This window comes from Sus scrofa, chromosome 7 (assembly GCF_054392235.1).
Source record: "Sus scrofa isolate SSC_HxYL_T2T_F1_AM1 chromosome 7, Sscrofa_HxYL_maternal_Yorkshire_Landrace_v2.0, whole genome shotgun sequence".
Classification (NCBI taxonomy): domain Eukaryota; kingdom Metazoa; phylum Chordata; class Mammalia; order Artiodactyla; family Suidae; genus Sus; species Sus scrofa.
In genome coordinates this window covers 91,292,311-91,314,469 of record NC_139389.1, presented here as the reverse complement: position 1 = coordinate 91,314,469, position 22,159 = coordinate 91,292,311, and the positions used below count along the sequence as shown (strand labels likewise).

At 39.1% G+C, this 22,159-nt stretch overlaps 1 protein-coding gene and 1 long non-coding RNA gene across 10 annotated transcripts in view; one reads left to right on the top strand and one right to left on the bottom strand.

Annotated features, from left to right (window-relative positions):
- The window catches only part of LOC146401763 (uncharacterized), a 909,931-nt gene that overhangs the window by 62,441 nt on the left and 825,331 nt on the right, over positions 1 to 22,159 (top strand). The window lies entirely within an intron of this gene.
- The window catches only part of SLC12A6 (solute carrier family 12 member 6), a 101,575-nt gene that overhangs the window by 6,836 nt on the left and 72,580 nt on the right, over positions 1 to 22,159 (bottom strand). For 5 of the 9 annotated variants that reach the window (XM_021099331.2, XM_084969353.1, XM_084969354.1 and 2 more), the window contains 18 exons: positions 21,844 to 21,938; positions 20,233 to 20,364; positions 18,737 to 18,883; positions 17,297 to 17,351; positions 16,697 to 16,827; positions 15,299 to 15,540; positions 12,863 to 13,077; positions 11,924 to 12,082; positions 11,645 to 11,743; positions 11,318 to 11,375; positions 8,711 to 8,885; positions 8,332 to 8,450; positions 7,110 to 7,208; positions 4,404 to 4,523; positions 3,561 to 3,665; positions 2,751 to 2,919; positions 788 to 983; positions 44 to 213 (listed from right to left, as the gene is read on the bottom strand). In XM_021099331.2, coding sequence (XP_020954990.1) covers positions 44 to 213; positions 788 to 983; positions 2,751 to 2,919; positions 3,561 to 3,665; positions 4,404 to 4,523; positions 7,110 to 7,208; positions 8,332 to 8,450; positions 8,711 to 8,885; positions 11,318 to 11,375; positions 11,645 to 11,743; positions 11,924 to 12,082; positions 12,863 to 13,077; positions 15,299 to 15,540; positions 16,697 to 16,827; positions 17,297 to 17,351; positions 18,737 to 18,883; positions 20,233 to 20,364; positions 21,844 to 21,938 — 2,486 coding nt within the window. Of the gene's footprint in view, positions 1 to 43; positions 214 to 787; positions 984 to 1,218; positions 1,407 to 2,750; positions 2,920 to 3,327; positions 3,666 to 4,403; positions 4,524 to 7,109; positions 7,209 to 8,331; positions 8,451 to 8,710; positions 8,886 to 11,317; positions 11,376 to 11,644; positions 11,744 to 11,923; positions 12,083 to 12,862; positions 13,078 to 15,298; positions 15,541 to 16,696; positions 16,828 to 17,296; positions 17,352 to 18,736; positions 18,884 to 20,232; positions 20,365 to 21,843; positions 21,939 to 22,159 lie in introns of those variants that run through there. The other 4 variants (XM_084969356.1, XM_084969358.1, XM_084969357.1 and 1 more) reach the window with 2 other exon arrangements.

Sequence of the window (22,159 nt, the reverse complement as noted above, 5' to 3'; positions counted from 1 at the left end):
GTGAGCCAGGGCCGAAGTTAAGGGAGAAAAGGTGCCAAATGACCTTGTGCTGCTTCAGTAGGAACGGTAATAGCATGAGCATCCCCCCATCATGAACAATCCACCACACGTCAATGTTGCCCTCAGAGAACTGCTCCACGTTGCTGGGAAAAAAGGAGATGTTTTTCGCCACCAGCAGGGCCAGATGGGCAGCAGTTGTCACTCGCACTGTGCCTAGGGAAAAAACAGGATAAGGATGAGCAGAGATGAATCCTTAGGCTTGCCTTGCTTCCTACCATGTCAGGAAAGAAAAGGGTGATGCTCTTCTACAGTTCTTTGAGCAAAGTGTCCCCTTTACATAGGAGGTTATACCAAATCAAGTAACAAAAATCATTATGAAAAATCTGAATAGCTAACAGAATTAGACTGAGAACCATGATTCACATTACTAGGTGTCTTCCGATTACAACATTTCTAAGGGGCAATTCGTGAATTTGGGAGATTTTTGATGCTGAAGAGCAATTCTTCCATTTCCTTTGGGAATGTCCACGTGGGAGGTCACACATGAAAATACGGAAATTTCAGAGATAATTCCCAACATAAGACTTGACAAGATAAACAACTGACGAACATAAGGTAAGGCTGGGGCAGGGGTGAATAAATCAGGTTACTACTATCAGCAGTTACTTAGGTGCCCTAATAAGACTATGCTTCAGCAATGGCATAGCCTCTACTTTAGGAGGCTGGGGGTGGGGTCAGGGCATATCCTCTATTTGGGCCCCAAGACAGTATGAGAAATGTTTTGTACCAATGAAAGTCTTCCAAGCTCGAGCATCTTCACTCTGGCGCCAGCCATTTGGCCATCCCATGACCACTGTGTTGTGCTTCATGCCCCCCAGGCCACAGGACTGGATGAGGTGGGAGATGCCCTCTCTCAGCTTGGCAGCCACCACCAGCTGGCTGAATCCTTTCACCTTCTCTGCCTCCATTAGATGCTTTATGGTCTGAAAAACAGAACCTCAACCCTGAATCACTTCATCCTGGACCTTTTAACTTATTAGTTCTTCTCCATATTATATTCCCCTCCTCTTTCCAACCTCTGTATAAGAGCTTATCTCCTACAGAAAAATTCAAAAAGTTCAATTTCCCCAATGAAACAGTATTATCCTTTGCCTTTTTTACTTCCTAAGTGCTTAGACATATGTAGCTGGTTGTCTACATGCAGACCCTTCCTTTCCCTTTTTTCTGCTTTTCTTTCTAACATACCACACAAATTGTGAACAGGAATCTTCATAAAATGAATATTCAGTATTCTTTCTTCTTCTTCTTTTTTTTTTTTTTTTGTCTTTTTGCCATTTCTTGGGCCGCTCCCATAGCATATGGAGGTTCCCAGGCTAGGAACGCCATGATCATGGCAACGCCAGATCCTTAACCCATTGAGCAAGGCCAGGGATCAAACCTGCAACCTCATCATTCCTAGTTGGATTCGTTAACCACTGAGCCATGACAGGAACTCCTCAGTATTCTTTCTTAATTGCCCAGGATGAATGTGAACATGATCTCCCTTCCTTCCTCAGTCCCCGTTTCTTGCACTGACTCATATTACTAGAAATTCAATATGATGAGTCAGTTTCACTTTAGAATTTTCTCAGGTATGTTTTCTTTTCTGTTTCTCCTATTTCCAAATCCCTTTTGTTATTAAAAAGGTGAAGTTCCCGTCATGGCTCAGCAGTTAACAGCTCAGACTGGCAACCATGAGGACACTAGTTTGATCCCTGGCCTTGCTCAGTGGATTAAGGATCTGGTGTTGCCATGAGCTGTGGTGTAGGTCGAAGATGTGGCTCTGATCCTGAGTTGCTGTGGCTGTGGCATAGGCCAGCAGCTACAGCTCTGATTCAATCCCTAGCCTGGGAACTTCCATATACCGCAGGTGCGGCCCTAAAAAAAAAAAAAGAAAAAGTGATTATTGATGATGCCAGTACTTGCTTTACTGTTCTTTTATTTATTCAAGCCAATTTGGAGATAATATTTCATTTACTCTTACTCCACTCTCTTGGTGGAAAGGTGAAGGGAATAATGGTGTGGAAAATGGATATGATTTTCCCAAAGGCACAGATTAAGTCAGTGGTATAGCTAGGCTAATCAGGCTCACTTGATTTCTGATTCTGTGCTTTTTACTTATTTGTAGGATCACTCTGGAATAATGGTTCTTCAGCATTTCTAGTTTTAGGGTTTAAAAGTATTCCAAAATGAAATCTAGTAAAATTTTTGAAATGTAACTGAAATTTCCCCAGGGTTAATTCTATGACTTATAATAAATATTCGAGTGAAAGCTACTTCCTACTTCAGGAAAAACTTTACTATCCCATCAGCAGTAGCAAAGAACCTTGGTCATTAGTTAAGAGGAGGAAAATTTGCTCTATGCTCCTTGCTGTCACGAGATTGAGAGGAACCATCACCATAGTTGAGGGAATGATTTATTCACATGACTCCCCTCAGGCCTGAGTCAATGTCAAGAGCCTATTTGGAAACAGTGCTTAGCCTTGATAATACCATAGTCTAGAAATGCTGTTTCAATGGGAAGAAAGAATAAATTACTATCTTCAGGTTCATCTTATTATTTGGGAGACTATGACTCTTAAATTAACACTAAGAAGGAAACCTCCTAAATCACTCAGGAAGGGGATCAACTTAGAAATCTGAGCTCTTACCACTCAACAACACAAAGCCATAAGCTAAATTCCACTATGTAAATAAGTCTTGACTCTTACCTGCTCAGCAGCTAAAGCTTCACCATAGTTCTCTAGGAAGTTCCCCACAATGACGGAGCCCACAATAGTGAGGCCCTTTCCAGCCTTAAGCTGTGAAGCAAAGGTGAGGAGGCGAGGATGCTTGACGTGGAGGTCTTCATCTAGTTTCAGCAATACAAGCAACTGAGGCCTGTGGAAAGGGTGTGGGGAGGGGTGGCGAGAGAAAACACTTTGTGTCTGGGGACAGAAGAGCAATTCTACCCTTTATTCAGGAGATCTGTGTAAAGAATGTAATCTGACAGAAGGAAGAGATTAGAATGATGCAATTGTACGGTTATTTTGAATTTTCTCAGTATTATCTCAAATTGATCAGTCTTGAGGGAAGAATTAAAAAGGTAGAGGTCTAGAGCATATATTACATGAATAAAAGGATTTCTTTATTTGCCTTTTTGGGGGGGGGGGGGCTGTACTCGAGGCATATGTAAGTTCTCAGGCTGGGGGTCGAATTAGAGCTACAGCCGGCAGCCTTTGCCACAGCAAAGCAGGATCCGAGCCTTGTCTGTGACCTACACCATAGCTCATGGCATGGCCGGATCACCAACCCACTGACCAAGGCCAGGGATCGAACCCCAAATCCTCATGGATACTAGTCAGATTCGTTTCTGCTGTGCCACAACAGGAACTCCAAATAAAAGGATTTAGAATCGATCAAAATAAGTTCATTACACGAATTACTTGAGCCCTATGATTTTCTTATCCTGTAATCAATGAAGCACACATTTCTGTGTGTTAACTCTATCAAACATCACTAAACTCTGTTCATGTTTTTACCTCCAGTTTTTAGTATGTGGAGGTCCTTCCTCCAGCCGAAGCAAAGCAAACCGGGCTGCACTGAGGGACAGCCCACGGATTCCATCACCCCATTCTTTCTCAGCTCTGGGAGAAAGAGGAGAAAGGAACAGACAGATTCAAAGTACAGCAAGTACAATTCCCAAAAATAATGTTTACTGTTCCTTTACCTAAAAGTAACATACACACAAGTAGAAGATTAAAACTTGTATTAATTTTTTTGTATGATGCCCTCCGCTAACACAATGACCCACTGTAAGCAGATCAACATTACCCTTCATCAACACCCTACACTGCACAAGAGTTCAGAATAAAGGCTGCAAGGATCATTTGTCCTGCCGTGTAATGTAAAATAGCTATTTGGATTAGGAAATTACTATAGATCCAAAACATAAATTATCTTGAAAATAATGCAGAGAAAGCAAAACTCAATGTAATCTTCTAAATAGGAGTGCTATTTATTCCTAATTTTTGTAAGCTGTTGGTAAATTCTTAGTTGTTACAAAGTTATTCAGGACTAATTTCTTTTTAATTTCAAAAATTCCTTGCCTGAAGAGATAAGCAAGAATACTTATATTTGTATTATACTTTAAGCTCATCATTATTATTTCAATACATCCTTTCAGTTATGTTTTCATTAATCCACTCAGACTTTCTCAATAGGCTCCCACTGTGATCAATGGCTAAGAGCTAGGGGTACAAAATTTAGGTACGGATAAATGAAGGTATCTGGATCCCTAATGTAGTTTTCACCAGACTGGCTCTAACAAAACTAGCTAGTTTCAATAGTTTTAGCAGTGATCCAGGTGGTATCCACAGACTCACCCTTGGTACTCAATGTACTTGTAGATCATACCAGCTATTACCATGGCTACGATGGCATAGTACCAGGAAGAAATGAACATCAGAGCCAGGCAGATACTCATTCCCATGAAAGACAGGGCCCTAGGAAATTAAAAACAACAAAAAATACAGAAATTTTTTTCTAAGCAGCTAAAAAAAGAAGTCTATTCTAGAGGTGCTTCTTAAACTGGTGAGAAATTATTATTTAAAAAAATTCCAATAGAAGGAATTCCCTGGTGGCCTAGCAGTTAAGGACTCAGTTTTGTCATGGCTGTGGTTTGGGTTTGATATGTGGCCTGGGAATTTCTGCATGCCATGGGAGTGGCCAAAAAAGTTTCCAATATATTGCAGACATAACTTCTGTAAAATCCAATAAAACTGAATTACTATAGAAACTAATATATGCTTGGATGCTATGACAATGTTGAATTTCTATAAAAGTTTCTAGATGCTTTTTCTCAGTTTTTATAGTTGTCTTATCATGGACTGGCAACATAAGCAGATCAGCACTAAGTCCCAAACCATTCTTGGTGCTGATGTTTCCCATTGCTGGAAAAATATATGCATGAAATGATGCTACTGTAGTTATAAGGACAAATTAATACTTACATGGCAAAGCAGGGATAGGACATGTAGTTAGAATTATTAACAATTCTATTATCTTTAAAAGAAAAGTATTTCAGGAGTTCCCATTGTGGCTCAGTGGAAAACAAATCCTACTAGTATCCATGAGGATGCAGGTTCGATCCTTGGCCTCGCTCAGTGGGTTAAGGATCCAGCGTTGCCATGAGCTGTGGTGTAGGTCTCAGACATGGCTCGGATTTGGTGTTGCTATGGCTGTGGTGTAGGCAGGCAGCTACCGCTCTGATTCGACTCCTAGTCTGGGAACTTCCATGTGGCATAGGTGTGGCCCTAAAAAAATAAAAAATAAAGTACTTCATGTGAATATTGCTAAAAAGTTTATGAACATATATTAGCATAACTGCAGAACCCACCGAAAAAAATCTGCCATTAGTTTCCTTACTTTACATAAGGAGCTTGGAAGAAAATAATGAAGACTTCTTTTGATAAAATAAATTAAGTAAACAACCACATTTACTGAAGTTTGTGTACAGAATGAACTTAGTTGTATGACAAATTTCAAAGAACAAATAGAACAGTTGTTAATCTGGAGAATATCAGGATCTAATGAAAATACAGAGTGTAAAGAGAAAGAGAAAAAAAAAATAACAAAACCAAAATAGTAACAAGAAAAATTCACGATGAACTCTAAAATAAAGTTAAAACTAGAAAGATGATTATAAGTGTTAAGATCAGTTGAAGATCTAAATTTGTGCCATCACTACCCACCACTGGCAAGTGAAGCTAGAAATGGATCAAGGAAAAAGTCAGCAAAGAGGAATGTAGCAACAGGTACATACAAGACATATTAAGGAACTTCTAGCTCTGACAGACAAGAAATGGAAAGAAAGGGGATGGTAGCTAAAAATGCGATGGCTCCTTCAGGACTGAGAGACTTGAACACAATAGCAGCATCTGTAGGAACATTTCATTAAGAGCTCTGCTATGTCAGGCATTGTGGTAAGCACTTTAGATTGTCTTAAGACAACCCTCTGAGATAAATAATACTATTAGCATCATTTTACAAATGAATAAAATGAAATTTTATGTGGTTAAATGCTTTGTTGAAAGTTACAAAGCCAGTAAATAGTGGAGGTAACACTTGAACTTATGGTCATCTGCTTCCATAGCTCACACTCTTTAACTACTGATTAGAGTCCAAGAATGAAAACTGATGAGAATAAAGATGGAAAATGATGAAGCCCAGTGCTTGGCTAAGAAGAAAATAGCCATTCAGATATGTAAAGGGTAGGTTATTTTAACCTGAAGAACACAGCAACCTGGAAATTTTATCTCATGGTTTTTCGGTTTTGTTTATCTTTTTTCTGGCTGTCCCTCAGCATATGGAAGGTCCTGGGACAGGGACTGAATCCAAGCTGCAGCTGCGACCTACACCAGTGCTGCAGCAATGTAGATCTTTTAACCCACTGAGCTAGGTCAGGGATTGAACCTGCACCTCCACTCCACAGCAACCCCAGCTGCTACACCACAGCAGGAACCCACTACACCACAGTGGGAACTGCTTTATAGTTTTGATCTGTATTTTTAAGTGGGTATTATAAGTTACTATAAAACTATATCTTAAAAAACATAGGAGTTCCCTGGTGGCTGAGCAGGTTAAGAATCTGGTGTTCTAACTGCTGTGGCTAGGGTTCAATCACTGGCCTGGGAACTTCTCCATGCCACAGGTGAGGCCAAAACCCCCCCAAAAAACAAAAACAAATAAACACAGTAGCATGATGGAAATTCATGTGAGTGTTAGAAGTTAAGTCAGAGAGTATGAGAGTTCTCTTGTGGCTCAGTGGGTTAAGGATCTGGCATCGTCATTGCTGTGGCTCTGGTTACAGCTGTGGCATGGGTTTGACTTCTTGCCTGGGAATTTCCATGTACCAAGGGTGTGGCAAAAAAAAAAAAAAAAAAACCAACCCAATACAAGAAAATAAAACAACAAAAAACAGACAGTATGAAGAAAAGAAAACTGTATCAAGAACTCAGAATCTCCTAGTTCTCTAGTTCAATGATGGGTTTTCTCTACAAGTGGAGAAGAAGAAAAAAAAGCAGACTTACCAGTGATAGTAGCGGAACCGGGGCCTCCAGTTGGGTGTTCGAAGTAATGTTTGCAAGGCACACGCCAAGTTTACAAAGAGGTAACACATGAGAAAAAACCTGACAAAATTTAAAAAGAGGAATAATTATTTTTGTTAAAATAATTCAAGGGTTATATTAAATACTAGAGATCTTTGCTGTTTTAAAGCCTTTGTCCTGGCCCATTAGCCTTTAAGATTAAGGAAAGAAACAACCTCCCCACAAACCTGCTCAACCTCTATGAAAGTTTTCTCTCAGTGAAAGAGACAACCCAGCCCTACCCAGTCGTTAGTGAGATAATCCTGGTTTCCTCTTCACTACTCAACCTTGTGCTAAAGTCACTTATCAAGTACTATGGACCCTCCTATGCACAAATCTCTAAACTTTTACCCCTCCTTTCCATCTCTACTTCTATCACCATAGTTCAGGCTCTCATTTCTTCTTTGCTGGATTAAATAAGCTTCTATCTGGCATTTCCAGCTCAATTTTAGCCTCCTCATGAGCTATCTTTTATACAGAATTGATCGTTCTGAAACAGAGTACCATTTGTTCTCAGAGGATTACCCACTACTCTGAGGTGAAAGTTCCACATCCTTTCTGATCTGGCTCCCCGCACTTCTCCACTCTGCTACTCCTCAACATGCGCCTTCTCTCCATCACAGCCACAGTTCCCTTCTCTGGATGAGCTGCACTATTCGTCTCCCAATCCTTCATACACATTCTGGGCCTGGAATTCACGTCTCCCTTTAGAGCTTGTGTGGCACTCAGTGTTTACCACAGTACTCATCACACTATATAGAAAACATTGGTTTCTTTATCTACCATCAGTTCCTAGAGGTTGTGGCTTATTCATCTTATACTTATTCTGAGCATATGACCAGGGCCAGGTAAGTATTAAGTCATCAATAAATCACAGCTGAATGAATAAAAGCTCACAGTAGTAGTAAAAGCTACAACTAATTAATAATGAATCAGAAATAAAGGCGAAGAACTTGTGAAGTTATATAGGTAGAAAGAAACTATGATGATTTATAAAAGGCAGCCTTACATGACACATCTCAGGAATATTTATTATTTAGGTGAAGTTACACTTAACAGAGTGAAGGCTCACTCTGTTACTACTACTGTTACATACCTGATAGAAATCAACATGTGCTACACATCACATAAGCAAGAATAAGTGAAGAGAAGAACTGGTTCTTACATGGAAAGAATCGGGGCCACAAGATCCAGGGAGGCAATAAGAATCCCCAGCTCTGCAATGGCAGCAGTTAGAAGTAAAGCCCAGGTAGGTTCCCCGTTGGCTTTGCTGTGACCAAAAACCTGGACATAGAGAGAAATATCAGGCACAGGAATGTGAGGAGTGTTTGAGTCCATGCTATGGTTTCGGATATCTGAAAGAAAATAGCATTATAACTGTGACAGATTTTACATATCTTTACATCTAAGGATTTAGAGGGTCTTATGCTAAAAACCCACATATTCATATTATATGATCCAGTAATTCCTAAGCTGATGAAGATCGCACTGTTTCTCATAAAACCTGAGATAAAAGGAAGAGGACATAGGAAAGGGTCACTCACCCTCAGAAAGGGTATGATGTTATCCTTGGCTATGGCCTGTAGCAGCCTTGGTGCACCTGTGAGACTCTGAAGTCCAGCCCCACACGTGGAGAAGAAAGAGCCGATAACAATCACCCATGGGGATGGCCAAGATAAGGTACCCACCACCAGATTGCCTTTCACAGCATCCCCAAACCTGGGAGAGAAATCAGAGAGGGCAAATTTAACCCAGAAATAACTTCAGACTTAAAAACAGACATTCATCCATTTTTTTCTTTTTTTTGGCTGTCCCAGGGGCATGCGGAAGTTCCTGGGCCAGGGGTCAAACCCAAGCCACAGCAATGACAATGCCAGATCCCCAGGCCAACAATTTCTATTTATAATTTTTAGAGAATTAAAACTGAGCTAGACATGAATATCAATAAATGCGAAGGTAGGTAGATTTGATCAAAAAGCACCAGTAACCTATATTAAGAAAAAATAACCTGTAGAACCAGAAAATAAGCTTTAAAGCTTTCCCTCTCCAATTATTGAAATGTCTGCTCTTTGCAGAAAAACTGAAAACGTCTAGAAAAATACAGAAAAAAGAAGGGAGGAAATATGTACTCACAACTGCTAACATTTGACATGCTTGCATATTTTAGTCTGTGTTTTTAAAAACACAGATGAGATCACACTGCACCTATACTTCCGTAGTCTTTTAAAACTTATAAGCAATTTCCTATGTCATGAAAAACTACTGAATAAAAAATTTCAGTGACTTCAATAATACTGCACCATAATTTACATTACCTATTCTGCTAACGTTGATTTTCTACTATGAAAATACTGCGATTAACATATTTATGCATAGATCAACATTCACATTTCAGATTTTTTTTTCCTTATGGCAAATACCTAAGAGGGAACAACTACAACAAAAGGGAACAGCATCTTTAAATATTTCAAAATCACTACCAAACTGCTTCCCAAAAAGGTGCTAAATGTGTTCCCACTGGAAGTAAATGAAGGTTCATGTGTTATGGTACATATCTATTTCACACCAGCTCTGAGTATTAAAATTTAAAGTCACTGCTAATTTGATGGGCAAAACATGGCATCTCATTGTTTAATTATTTACAATTTTTAACAAATTTTTAGCAAGTATCTTCACACTCAAAGTAATGTGTGAAAGCCAAATGCATATTTCAATAAACTTTCACAAATCAAACATCCATGTACATACTATCCAGTCAAGAAAGAACACTTCCAGCCAAAATCCTCTCTTACGCCCAGTCCTAATCACCAGCTCTTTTTCCCTCCCCACTATACTTTTTTTTTTTTTTTTTTTTTTTTGGTCTTTTTGCCATTTCTTGGGCTGCTCCCACGGCAGATGGAGGTTCCCAGGCTAGGGGTCGAATCGGAGCTGTAGCTGCCAGCCTACGCCAGAGCCATAGCAACGCTGGATCCGAGCCTCGTCTGCGACCTACACCACAGCTCATGGCAACGCCAGATCCTTAACCCACTGAGCAAGGCCAGGGATCAAACCCACAACCTCATCCTTCCTAGTTGGATTTGTTAACCACTGCGCCACGACGAGAACTCCCTATCCTGACTTCTAATACTGTAGTTTTACCTGTTTTGAAACTTTAAATAAATGAAACACTCATATGTTTTGTTTTCATTTTTATTTCATTTGACATTGTGGAATCCTCCCCCACTCTGTCTTTTTTGGTGCCTAGCTGTGGTTCATTTATTTTCATTGCTGTATTGTCTTCTGTCACATGAATACATAATTTATTCATTCTATTACTGATGGACTTTGGATTATTTCCAGATTTTGCCTATTAAGGACAATTCTGCTGAGATCATTCTTGTGCACACATTTTTTTTTTGGGGGGGGGGGGATCTTTTTAGGACCACACCTGTGGCATATGGAGGTTCCCAGGCTAGGGGTCGAATCGGAGCTGTAGCTGCCTGCCTACACCACAGTCATAGCAATGCCAGATCCCAGTCGAGTCTGCGACCTACAGCTCACGGGAATGCTGGATCCTTAACCCACTGAGCGAGGTCAGGGATCAAACCCGCATCCTCATGGATACTAGTTGGATTTGTTTCCACTGTGGCACAATGGGAACTCCCTAAAATTTATTTTTTAGCCTTCCGCAGCACACGGATTTCCCAGGCCAGGGATCAAATCTGAGCCACAGCTGTGACTTAAACTGCAGCTGTGGCCATGCCAGATCCTTAAGCCACAGTCCTGGGCCAGGGAGCTAATCTGTATCCCAACACTTCCAAGATGCCACTAATCCCGTTGCACCACCGCAGGAACTCCTTAAAATTTTTTTATTACTCATCTTCCTTTAATTTTAGCTTTTCCCATACCTCTTATTGTAGAGAAAAGTCCTGATTATTCACTCAGATTCACTGCTTTATTGAAGAGCTACATTCATTGCATCTTACATGACAACACACTGGCCCTTATTATATAGTTCCCCTTTGGAGACCCATATACATGTATTTTCTAATTGTTAGTAATGATAACCCTCAGGTTGGGTTTTGAGTTTATAACTGTCTTGGGGTGATATGGGATGATCAGATATAATGGAAGATAGACACAGGATTGTTACAAAAAGATCAACTACTCACTTGTCTCTGAGAACAACACCTTCAATGCATGCACCAAAAAGGACAACATTGCTTAAATCTATGATACTGAGAGTCAAGGAAACTGACATTCATCCTCTAAGATAAACATAAACACTCAGGATATTTCTTCTATCAGTAAAATGAATGGCTAAATTCACTAATCACATAAATTCATTCTTGAGCTTTAGGATGAGGTGGGTAATTATCTGGTGAGCAGTGAGGTGGTAGAAAGCAGGTATCATCATTACCAGGATAAAAATACCGATCACCCTTGTTCTATGGCTGCTCCTCTGACTAAGAGTCAGATTAGAACCATCGAAAGGATACAGACAAAGGAGGTGGTCAGGATGGCAAGGATAGTACCAATGGGAATAGACTTCTGAGCATCTTTCAGGTCTCCAGATCTGTTTGATCCAGCCATGATACCTTTAGGGAAGGAAGAAGAGGACAAGTTAACTGCTTGAGTTCCTGAACACTTTGATATTCATATTAATATAAAAGACGAGAGGCAAATCTGGGAGTCCTGAGAATATAATTTTTTCTCCTAAGAAAAATTACTCTCTGGGTCTGATCGCCTGCAAAATACACAACAGCCCATCTGCTTACCTGTGACAGAGGGAAAGAAGATCCCCACCAGAAGAGTGAAAGAGGTGGTAATGTCCACAAGGACATACTCATGGTTTAAGCTGCCTAAGACATCAGAAGATTTGGCTGAGGGCTTTTCAATGATCTCTCCTTTTGGTAGATAATTACTCCAAAGATTCTCTGCAGTGAAAAAAAAAGGGTATATATGCAATAGCAGTATGGAAAGAACAAAATTATATACTTTTCTAGCCAATAAGATTCTAAATCAGATCTCTCATTTATAAAGTTTTTAAGGGTATGTCTGCTTCTATATGAGCACAGATGTATGCATATACATATCATACAATAAAGCATACATAAAGAAAAACCTAATAATGCCCTTTCTCATCTGGTTCAAATGTAATTGCAGAAAATACTTTGAAACATACAAATGAGGTTAAGTTTACCAATACAAATTAGTAAAAGTTAAGCAGACTGAAGGTGAATAACTTGCAAAGCCTATTTTTTCTAACGCCTTAGTGTGAACTTGCTTACATGTAAGAAAATTTGTAGAACAAACAGTTAAGATAGAAGTCACTTAGGGAAGAATTGCAAAAACTTAGATGAGTTAACGTGGATACGATGACATTAAAATAATTCCATTCCAGTTGCCTCTGTGGGAAAAACACTGGCAATTTTACAATAACATGCAAAATGTTTTAATTATCTTAAGCTAAAAAGTGATTTGCTCAACTCTGGTTTCAAAAGCAGTAAATTTTAGCAGACAACACTGTAAGGGAGTCCTGAAAAAGGATAAATTCACTAACAGAAAAGGAGAAAAATGTTGAATTAAGAGCTATGTGCTAAATTTAAGGAGGGAAGTGGTACCATGGCAATCACGGACAAGGAAAGAGTTCAAGATGGCAAAGCCATTTTCCTTAGAGAAAAATAAAAAATGTGTTCCCAAACCTCCTAACTCACCTGTAATGACACCACTAGCCAATCCAGGGATGCCTTGGATTGAAGTAACATTATTATGAATAAAGTATTCATCACAGGTGGCATTGAAAAAGTGACTTGAGTTACAGAAGAAGCCCCATAGCTTTGATGGTACTGTCATGTTGTTAATTTCCTTAGTCTTTGAGCAAACATCAATGTGTCTTGATGAAAGAGTGCGGTTACCCAGCATGCAGACCCTACATGAAAACAAACAGAGAGAAAGATAAGGGAAGGGGAAAAAAGAATTTTTAAAAAAGAAATTAGGTTAGAAATAGGTTAGTATATAAGTTTGCAAAGGAAAAAAGAAAAAATCTCACCTCTTAAAAGAGTTTTTACTTTCATGGATGGGAAAGGAACTAGCATTAATTGACCAGTGCTGTAAAAGCTATCTTAAATTTTCTGCCAGTTTAATCCTTACAGTGATCTCACAAAATATGTATTAATATTTCTACATTGTAGAAGGAAGAACTGAAGTTTAGGGAGAAAAAGTAGTCTGCTTGAGGTCATATCAGGAGTAGATAGTAGTGATAGAATAATATCAAATATCAAATAGAAGAATTATCTGAAGATGCTATGCTGAATCACCTTCCAGAATGTCTAGGTAATTAACCAACTATTAGGTCTAAAAGAATCCTAGAGTTCTTTTGCTCTTCTTACAAAAAAAGACAAATCCATTCCCTTTTTTTTGGCCTTATGCTTCCTAACAACCACCTTGAAAATGTTATGCTAAAGGTCAAATCTCTGGCTCCTGATTTAAAGGAGACAGCTTGGCCAGAATTAGGTAATCTCTCTATGGCCTAACAGAAAACTGTTTTTGAACTTAAGCCTAGACCCAGTGGGAGTGAGGGTATTTAAGGATAATATAAATACAAACTGCTGGTTTTATTTTTCCTTTAACCCAGAGATCTAAATATGAATAAAGGAATAATACATGTACAGTTAAAATACCTCTCCAGAAGAAAAAAGCAACTTCAGTATTTGTAAAATGAGAGCACACATACACAATAAACCATGTACCCATAACTCGGCTTCAACAACTCTCAACATTTCCCAGTTGTTTTATCACTCCTCTAGGGTTTTTTTTTTTTTTTTGCTTTTTTGGGCCACATTCACGGCATATGGAGATTCCCAGGCTAAAGCTACAGCTGCTGGCCTACACCATGGCAACGCAGGATCCGAGCTGAGTCTGTGACCTAAATACCACAGCTCATGGCAATGCCGGATCCTTAACCTACTGAGCAAGGTCAGGGATAGAACCTGAAACCTCATGGTTCCTAGTCGGATTTGTTTCTGCTGCACCACGATGGGAAATTCTCCTCTAGGTTTTTAAAATTGCTTTGCTGAAATATTTTAAAGAAAACACCACACATCACAAACTTTTGCCCACCAAAAAAGAAGAGAAGCATCAAAGGAGAACTTGAGACAGAAGGGAATTTTCCCAGTTAAGATATAGCCAGAATGTAGCCTTTTATGACTCAAGTGGATCTTCAATTACTTGGCAGCCCCTAGATGAGCAAACTAAAAAGTTCTGGTGGAGTCTGTTATTGACATCATTTAGCATAGTACAAGAAACACTGGACTGGGAATCAGGAAATCACGAGGTTTGTGTTCTTGCTCTGCCATTAATTAACTTTGGGGCAAGTCATTTTATCTCTAAGGACCTGTTTTTCATCTTGAAAAATCTACTTTTACGTAATCAGGTTAAATCAAGGTTGGGAGTGATGAGTCTAATCCTTGGATGACCCCCGGACAATTTGTCAAAGACAATCAGTGTAAGATTACAAACAACTCTCAGGGCCAGCTAGCACCTATGCCACTAATCAAATGGAAAACGGTGAGAGTGTGAGTCATATTTCTGTACTAATCTGTTTCTACTTCAAAAAAATAAAATATACCTTAAGGTACCTTCTCTACTTACAGTAATAGTATAATCTATATTTAGAGAGAGAGAGATGCAAATGATATGACATTCAATTCCCTTTACGACTAAACGTCCATTACTGTACTAACAGCAGAATTAAAAATTTAATTATAAATACTTAGGTAGGTAAGTTTCCTTGACTCTCTTGACTTTTCATTAACAAAAGGAATCTAATATTCAAATACTTTATAAAGGTTACTGGTAATGACTATGCGGTTTGAAAAGCCTTTCATGAATAGTTTAAATATAGATAATTATTGCCAGCAGGTTTTGAAAAAACTACTATCTACATCCAAATGATGACCACAGTTGCCAGTTTTATGCTTGGGACACAAGGAAGAGGTTGGACATGACACAGTTTGCTGGGAGTCTTCTTTCATAAATACTAACTGGGCTTATCCAAGAGGGAAATCTCTGAGAAACTGTGAAAATGACTTGAAATGACCACATCACTGTTGATGACTACCCAATAATGATGGCTAGTCAGAGACACGTACGGGAAGTGTGGCGGGGCAAAGGAAGACTTGATGGCTCCAGCATAGATGGCCAGGATGGACACAATGACACAGGCCAGAAAGAGCGAGGCAAACTTGTTGACGTAGCGCACACCGATGAATACCACCAACACCATGAGGACCAAGAAGGCTGTGCCATAGACCCGCATGTTATTTAGCATGGCTGCTGACTCCTTGAGTGCATCGTCACTATGAAAGATGGCAGCTCGGGGGACAATATATACCTGTTTAGCAAAAGAAGTAGAAAATAAGGTCATTTCAAAGTAATCAACTAAAAAGGTAGCTGTAGTTTGCAGTTTCTTTCATAAGGGAAAGCAAAACTGAGACAGAAATAGACTGGAGACTTAGCCTAATTTCTATTTGGATCTAAAATGCCTACAGAAATGGGATGTCATTGATTTTTTTTTCTTAAGTCTATGTGCTGTTCTAAATACATCTCCGAATGGAAAAAACAAGGATTGTGTTAATAATTTATTCAAAGTGTTATATAAAATAGGGAGGAAGGGATGGATTGGGGATTTGGAATTGGCATATATAACTGTGATAAATGTAATGACTGGCCAATGGGGACCTGCTGTATAGCACAGGGAACTCTATCCAGTATTCTGTGATAATCCATATGGGAAAAGAATCTGAAAAGAAAACGATGTGTGTATATGTATAACTGAATCACTCTGTTGAATAGCAGAAATTATCACAACATTGTAAATCAACTATACTTCAATAAAACTTTTTATAAAAAGTGTTATACAAAATAATTGTAATGATTACCTTAAGTCCTATTTCTGCTATCATTACTCTAAACCTCTCAGTGAATAACTAAAGAATATTTTATTTCATTGGGATAGACATCAAAAAAGATAAACTTTATTTTACTTTTCCTCCATTAGCCAAGTCTTGCCTCTGAGACTTCATCTTTGGGGTCAAGGTGGTAGGGTGATGCAGAATGAGTAGGCAAGCAAGGGATACCTCCATCTTTCAGACTCATGTTTATAGTTGGTGATCAATAACAGGTTAACAGTCAGTCATCTGATTAATTCCATCTCTTTTTTCTTTTTGGTCTTTTTAGGGCTGCACTAACGGCATAAGGAAGTTCTCTGGCTAGGGGTTGAATCAGAGCTGCAGCTGTCGGCCTACCACACAGCCATGGCAACATGGGATCCGAGCCACATCTACGACCTACACTACAGCTCATGGTAATGCCAGATCTTTAATCCACTGAGTGAGGCCAGGGAACAAACTCATATTTTCATGGATACTAGTCAAGTCCGTTATTGCTGAGTCACCATAGGAACTCCAGAAGTTTTGATACCAAAGAAAAAAATACATTCAAATCTATATATTTTCTACACTGTAAACCACAATTAAATCATTACTCACCAGAAAAATTTCAATGGCACCAAGGATGTACATGGCTGCTGCAAACGTGGTACCAAGATAAAAGCAGAGGCCAACAGCCCCACCAAACTCTGGGCCCAGTGCTCGGGATATCATAAAGTATGAGCCCCCAGCTAAAAGACACAACAGAAGAACAGGATAAAAAAAGTATGTTAGTATTAGGAAAGTCAGCAAGTCATAAAGAAGGAAGATAACTGATTCAGACTTTTGAAAACCCTAAATGTGATAAAAAGCAGATTTCCTAGTAGGAAGTAAAAGATGAAACCTTTAAACGACACATCTAATATGCTCCATATAAAGCAGCACAATTTGTCAGTATTACTTAAAAAATAGCAGAGGATTATTACACGCATGAGACAGCAGAATAAAACATATATTCTAATGAAAAGAAGCTAAGAATGCAACAGAAATAAGGGATTTTTAATCTTAAAACATAAAGAGATTTCTTTAAAGAAGGTATTCTAAAGTCAAGTAGTGTTAGTGCCTATGGCCAACATACTAATTAGTATTCTGTTCCTTGGAAGTTTACGCCTCATTACAGCATAAATATACAATCTCTGAAATCCAGTCTTAGCTACTGACCTGGCACCACTCCATTAGTGGCAATGGCACTCATGGAGATAGCAGTCAACATTGTCTGTAAAGAAAGGGAAAGGAGAAGACCGTTACTGTATAAAGATGGTATTTCTATACTACTTTCCCATTTGCAGACCTCAGAGCACTGATCGAACATCTAATTCTATCTACTTTTACGGAAGCGGTTGCCTGTCATACCGAATTTCATGGAAATGAGATGATGTGCTTTGACGCACTGATGTGCTTCAATCATACTACTAGTATCGGGAGAATTCTGCTAAAATACTCCTATATTGTAATCAGTAGGTTAGGTGCTATTAAGAACCACTCATCTAGTCCCGGTCTCCTAAATTGAAAACTCAGAAAACAGATTAGAAACTGACTAAAGACTGGCTACAATAACAAGAACAACATTCAGTAAGAAGGGAAACCACTAAAGACTGCCCAGCTCATAAGAACTGTATTTTAAAACATTACCTGGTAGTAGCAGAGTACAGAATGGACTGCAGATAGGGAGTAGATGGAGGCAGAGTGACTTGTTAGTAGGCTATTGTTGTAGTTCAGAGAGAGGGAAGGACTGCAGTGGCAGAAGTAGGAGTATAAAGAAAGGGTTGAACGAAAGAGATTTCAGAGGGAGATTTGATTTGATTGGTCTTGATAGCTCATGAGATGTGAGAGGCAATCAAGGAACCAAATAGGGCCCTGAAGTTTCAAGACTAAGAAACTGAAAAAAAAATGGTGGTATCATTAAGTTACTAACAACATGGACTATGTCTCCTTACCCTGCTTTGCACAATACTCAGCTGAGCACAATGCACAGGGAGTGTATGATGGTGATAGTAATAAAAGGTCAGTAGACAGCTGAATAATGAAATTAAAAAATTTATAATAATCAACTTACAATAAAATTGAGAGATGTGGCTGGGATACACAGATAAGAGAAGTTTAAATTAAAGGAAGTTCAGAATGTTCTCAGTGTAGTGAAGAGAAGATCTGGAAACAATACCCAAATTTCTGGGGAAAGGACAATGGATGAGACTTCAAAACAAAACAAATACCTCTCATTTCCAAACAACAATCAGTTTTGTTAATCTTCACTATACTGGAGTAAGCATATCATGTTTTCTAACACATTTTCTGTCACAACATTGGTATTATCAAGCTCAAATAGTTTGTATCTGAATTTTTGGAAGTCAGAACCTGTATCTTCTCCTTCTTATAGAAGTCCTTCTTTGTAATTTCAAGTATATCATATTATAAACAGTAAATAACTGACACTAAGTAATTGAAGATCCTTTAGATTTTAATATCAAAATAATCTCTCCTGTTGAGATGGCAAGTCCTTCCCCAGTATGTATTCTTTGTTTTATTCTCAAAGAGGCCAAGCATGATACTCGAGCTTGAGCAGTGTTCCAGGTGATCTCCAGGAGCCAACTTGGGACTTACACAGCAGCAGCAGATAAGGACAATTGCAAAGGCCTGCAGAACTCCAGCTGTGCCCACCACCCATGTAAGGCGTAGAAACAGGATCACTCCAAAAATATTCTGTAGACATGGGAGGTAGACACCCATGAAGGTACCCATTTGGGGGGTCTAGAAAGAAAGATGTTGATGAAAGAAAAAATCATATAGTCATCATCTAGAAGTGATGCTTTTATCCCTTTATTTTTATATAAAAACTTGCACCCTAACTATGAACTGCATATGAATTGCAAAGTAGAGATAAATTTAAGCACTATCTTTAAACAGGCACATATAAAATCTCCATCTTAACAAATTTCTATCACTATACCCTTTATTATTCCTAGAGACACACATTTTTTTTTTTTTTTGTCTTTTTGCTATTTCTTGGGCCGCTCCCGAGGCATATGGAGGTTCCAAGGCTAGGGGTCGAATCAAAGCTGTAGCCACTGGCCTACGCCAGAGCCACAGCAATGTGGGATCCGAGCCGTGTCTGCAACCTACACCACAGCTCACGGCAACGCCAGATCGTTAACCCACTGAGCATGGGCAGGGACCGAACCAGCAACCTCATGGTTCCTAGTCAGATTCATTAACCCCTGCGCCACGACGGGAACTCCAGACACACATTTTTATTTTACATAAGTCTCCACATATTTTTACACAGACATTTGATCACAAACTTTTTTTTTTCTTTTTTTTGGCTGCCCCACTGCATATGGAGTTCCCAGGCCAGGGATCAGATCCAAACTGCAGCTGCAGCAATGCTGGATCCTTGATCCACTGTGCCAGTCCAGGGATCAAGCCTGTGTCCCGGGACTCCCAAGACGCCACTGATCCAACTGTGCCACAAACAAACTTTTAAGTGCATCTTCAATAATTTAAAATTTTTTCTCTTCAAAGCCAATGGCTCTTTCTGTTCTTTTTTTTAAATGGAATAATGACTTGATGGAATTCTGTTAGAATTTGGCATAAATCTTTCATAGCAGGTGGTAAATGTAATTGATAAAAAATGAAGATCTGAGTGTCACTTTACTCCTGAACAACCAGAAAACTAACTTGTAATACTATCCCATATTTTCATGTTGAGAGAAACTGGTATTTGGTCTTAAAAAGCCCAACAACTTCACCATAGAGACATGGCGTCAGTGGATGGATATGGCCAATTTTCTTTTCTCATTTTTTTGTCTGTACCCATAGTATGTGGAAGTCCGTGGGCCAGGGACCAAACCCGTACCACAGCAGTAACAACACTGGATCCTTAACCCACTGCACCAGGAGGCAATGCTGGGTGAGATACTTTTCTTCTGGTGTGATATTCCGTCTCCCTGGAACACTGCCCCCCAACTGTTTTACATGGCTCACTACCTCTCGGGCCTGGCACATATCAAGCATTCTTGCACATAGAGTGATGGCCTGGATATCTCCTTTATTATAATATTGGGCTCCTTTTATTTATCTTTGTTATTCTAAGGCCTCACCTTGGTGGCCTTCTTTTTCCCTTCAGTGATGTTCTCTGCCTCTTCATGTTCTTTTGCTCCTTGTGTCAGGTTAGTATAATTGGCCAACCGGTTGAGGAGAGAAGACACTTTTGGCCTGGTGTCCATTTCTTCCTATAAAGCCAGAAATACGAATGAAATACATGATGAAGACACTGTACATAAGCATAAAAATGATCCCTCTACCAGAAAGTTACAAAGTAAATGAGAAAAATTTCATAGGTAAACATTTTAAGAAAATTTATTGATGAGACTGTTTGCCCCACATATTATAATACATAATCAGGGCTACACAAATACTTATGAAACACTTTTTTTTTTTTGGACTACATCCATGGCATATGGAAGTTCCCAGGCCAAGGACTGAAGCCGAGCCACAGCTGCCACCTACCCTGCAGCTCAGGTAACACTGGCCCCTTTAACCCACTGTCCCTGGCCAGGTATCAGACCCATGCCTCCTTGGTGACTTGAGCTGCTGCAGTCAGATCCTTAACCCAATGCACCACAGCAGGAACTCCCTTATAAAATTCTCAAATGAAAAGCTTTATTATTCCTAATAGCTTAACTTTACCATAAAAGCAAAACTACATGGGCTCCTACAGATAGTTGTAGTCCTTATAAAGAACACCGATAACATAATCTTTAAGCACAGTGATACTAACAGTCTACTAATATTTATAGCAATTATTCATGGTACCAAGCATGCACAGATCAAAAGAAAACTTGTGATTGAATCAAATATTCACCTCAGACCTTTTCTTGAAGGCAGATAAAATAACATTTAAAAAATAGGTACACTGAGAAAAGTGGCACTTGAGTCATTGTCCAAAGTAAGACAAAGGCAGTGCTGAACTAAACTAGGCTCCTTTCAACCTGGCCACAGAATATCAGAGTTCATGCTGTCTTAGTCAGATAAGGCATTAGCAAGTCCTCTGAATCCAGCAGCCTGGAGTTCCCATCATGGCTTGGCACTTAATGAACCCGACTACTATCCATGAGAATGTGGGTCTGATCCCTGGCCTTGCTCAGTGGATTAAGAACCCGGTGTTGCTGTGAGCTGCAGCAGACGTGGCTTGGATCCCGCATTGCTGTGGCTATGATGTAGGCCAGTGGCCACAGCTCCAACTGGACCCCTAGCCTGAGAACCTCCATATGCCTCAGGTTCGGCCCTAAAAAGACCAAGGAAAAAAAAAAAAAAATCCAGCAGCCTGCTTCCTACTCTGACTTTGGGTTAGTAAGATAAATGACAGTCATCCCAAACACAGAGTTGAAAAATGCTTTATACTTAGTAGATTTTTCCAATATAAACATTTAAATCCTAGCTGAGTTAGATAACAAAGTTCTCCATATGCCTGTGATGTCAACATTTCTCCTCTTTACTCCATGGAAATTTGATTAAATGATTATCTATTAATCAACAATAATTATATAGATTAAATCAACTACAATGACAAGCTATAATAAGCACTATACTTTAACAGCTAGTTATTAAGGAATCCAACCTACAATGTTTTAAAACTAAATGGGGTGGGAAAACAGCAATCTTGAAATCTCTGTTCTTAAAATCTATGCCCTGTTCCTCCCAAATATTACCTCAAAGAGTGCCAAATTTTTATCAAAATATTCATCTCCTTCTTCATAATTGGAATTGTTAAGATAAGCATTTCGAGCTTTCTTATGCCCATCATCTGGAAAATAAAAGTAAACCAAGTTAGTTTCTCACTAGTATTGAAGAAGCATCAGCACCAAATAATTCCATATCAGCTCTGTAAAAACAGAACCCATTTTTACATTCAAATTTTCATCTCAGAATGGGAGAACTCAACCAGCACTGTTTGGAGAATGTGATTCTTGAACAGGAGCAAAAGCAAATCTCTAAGAAGTAAATATGGCTCATTCCTTTTCTTAA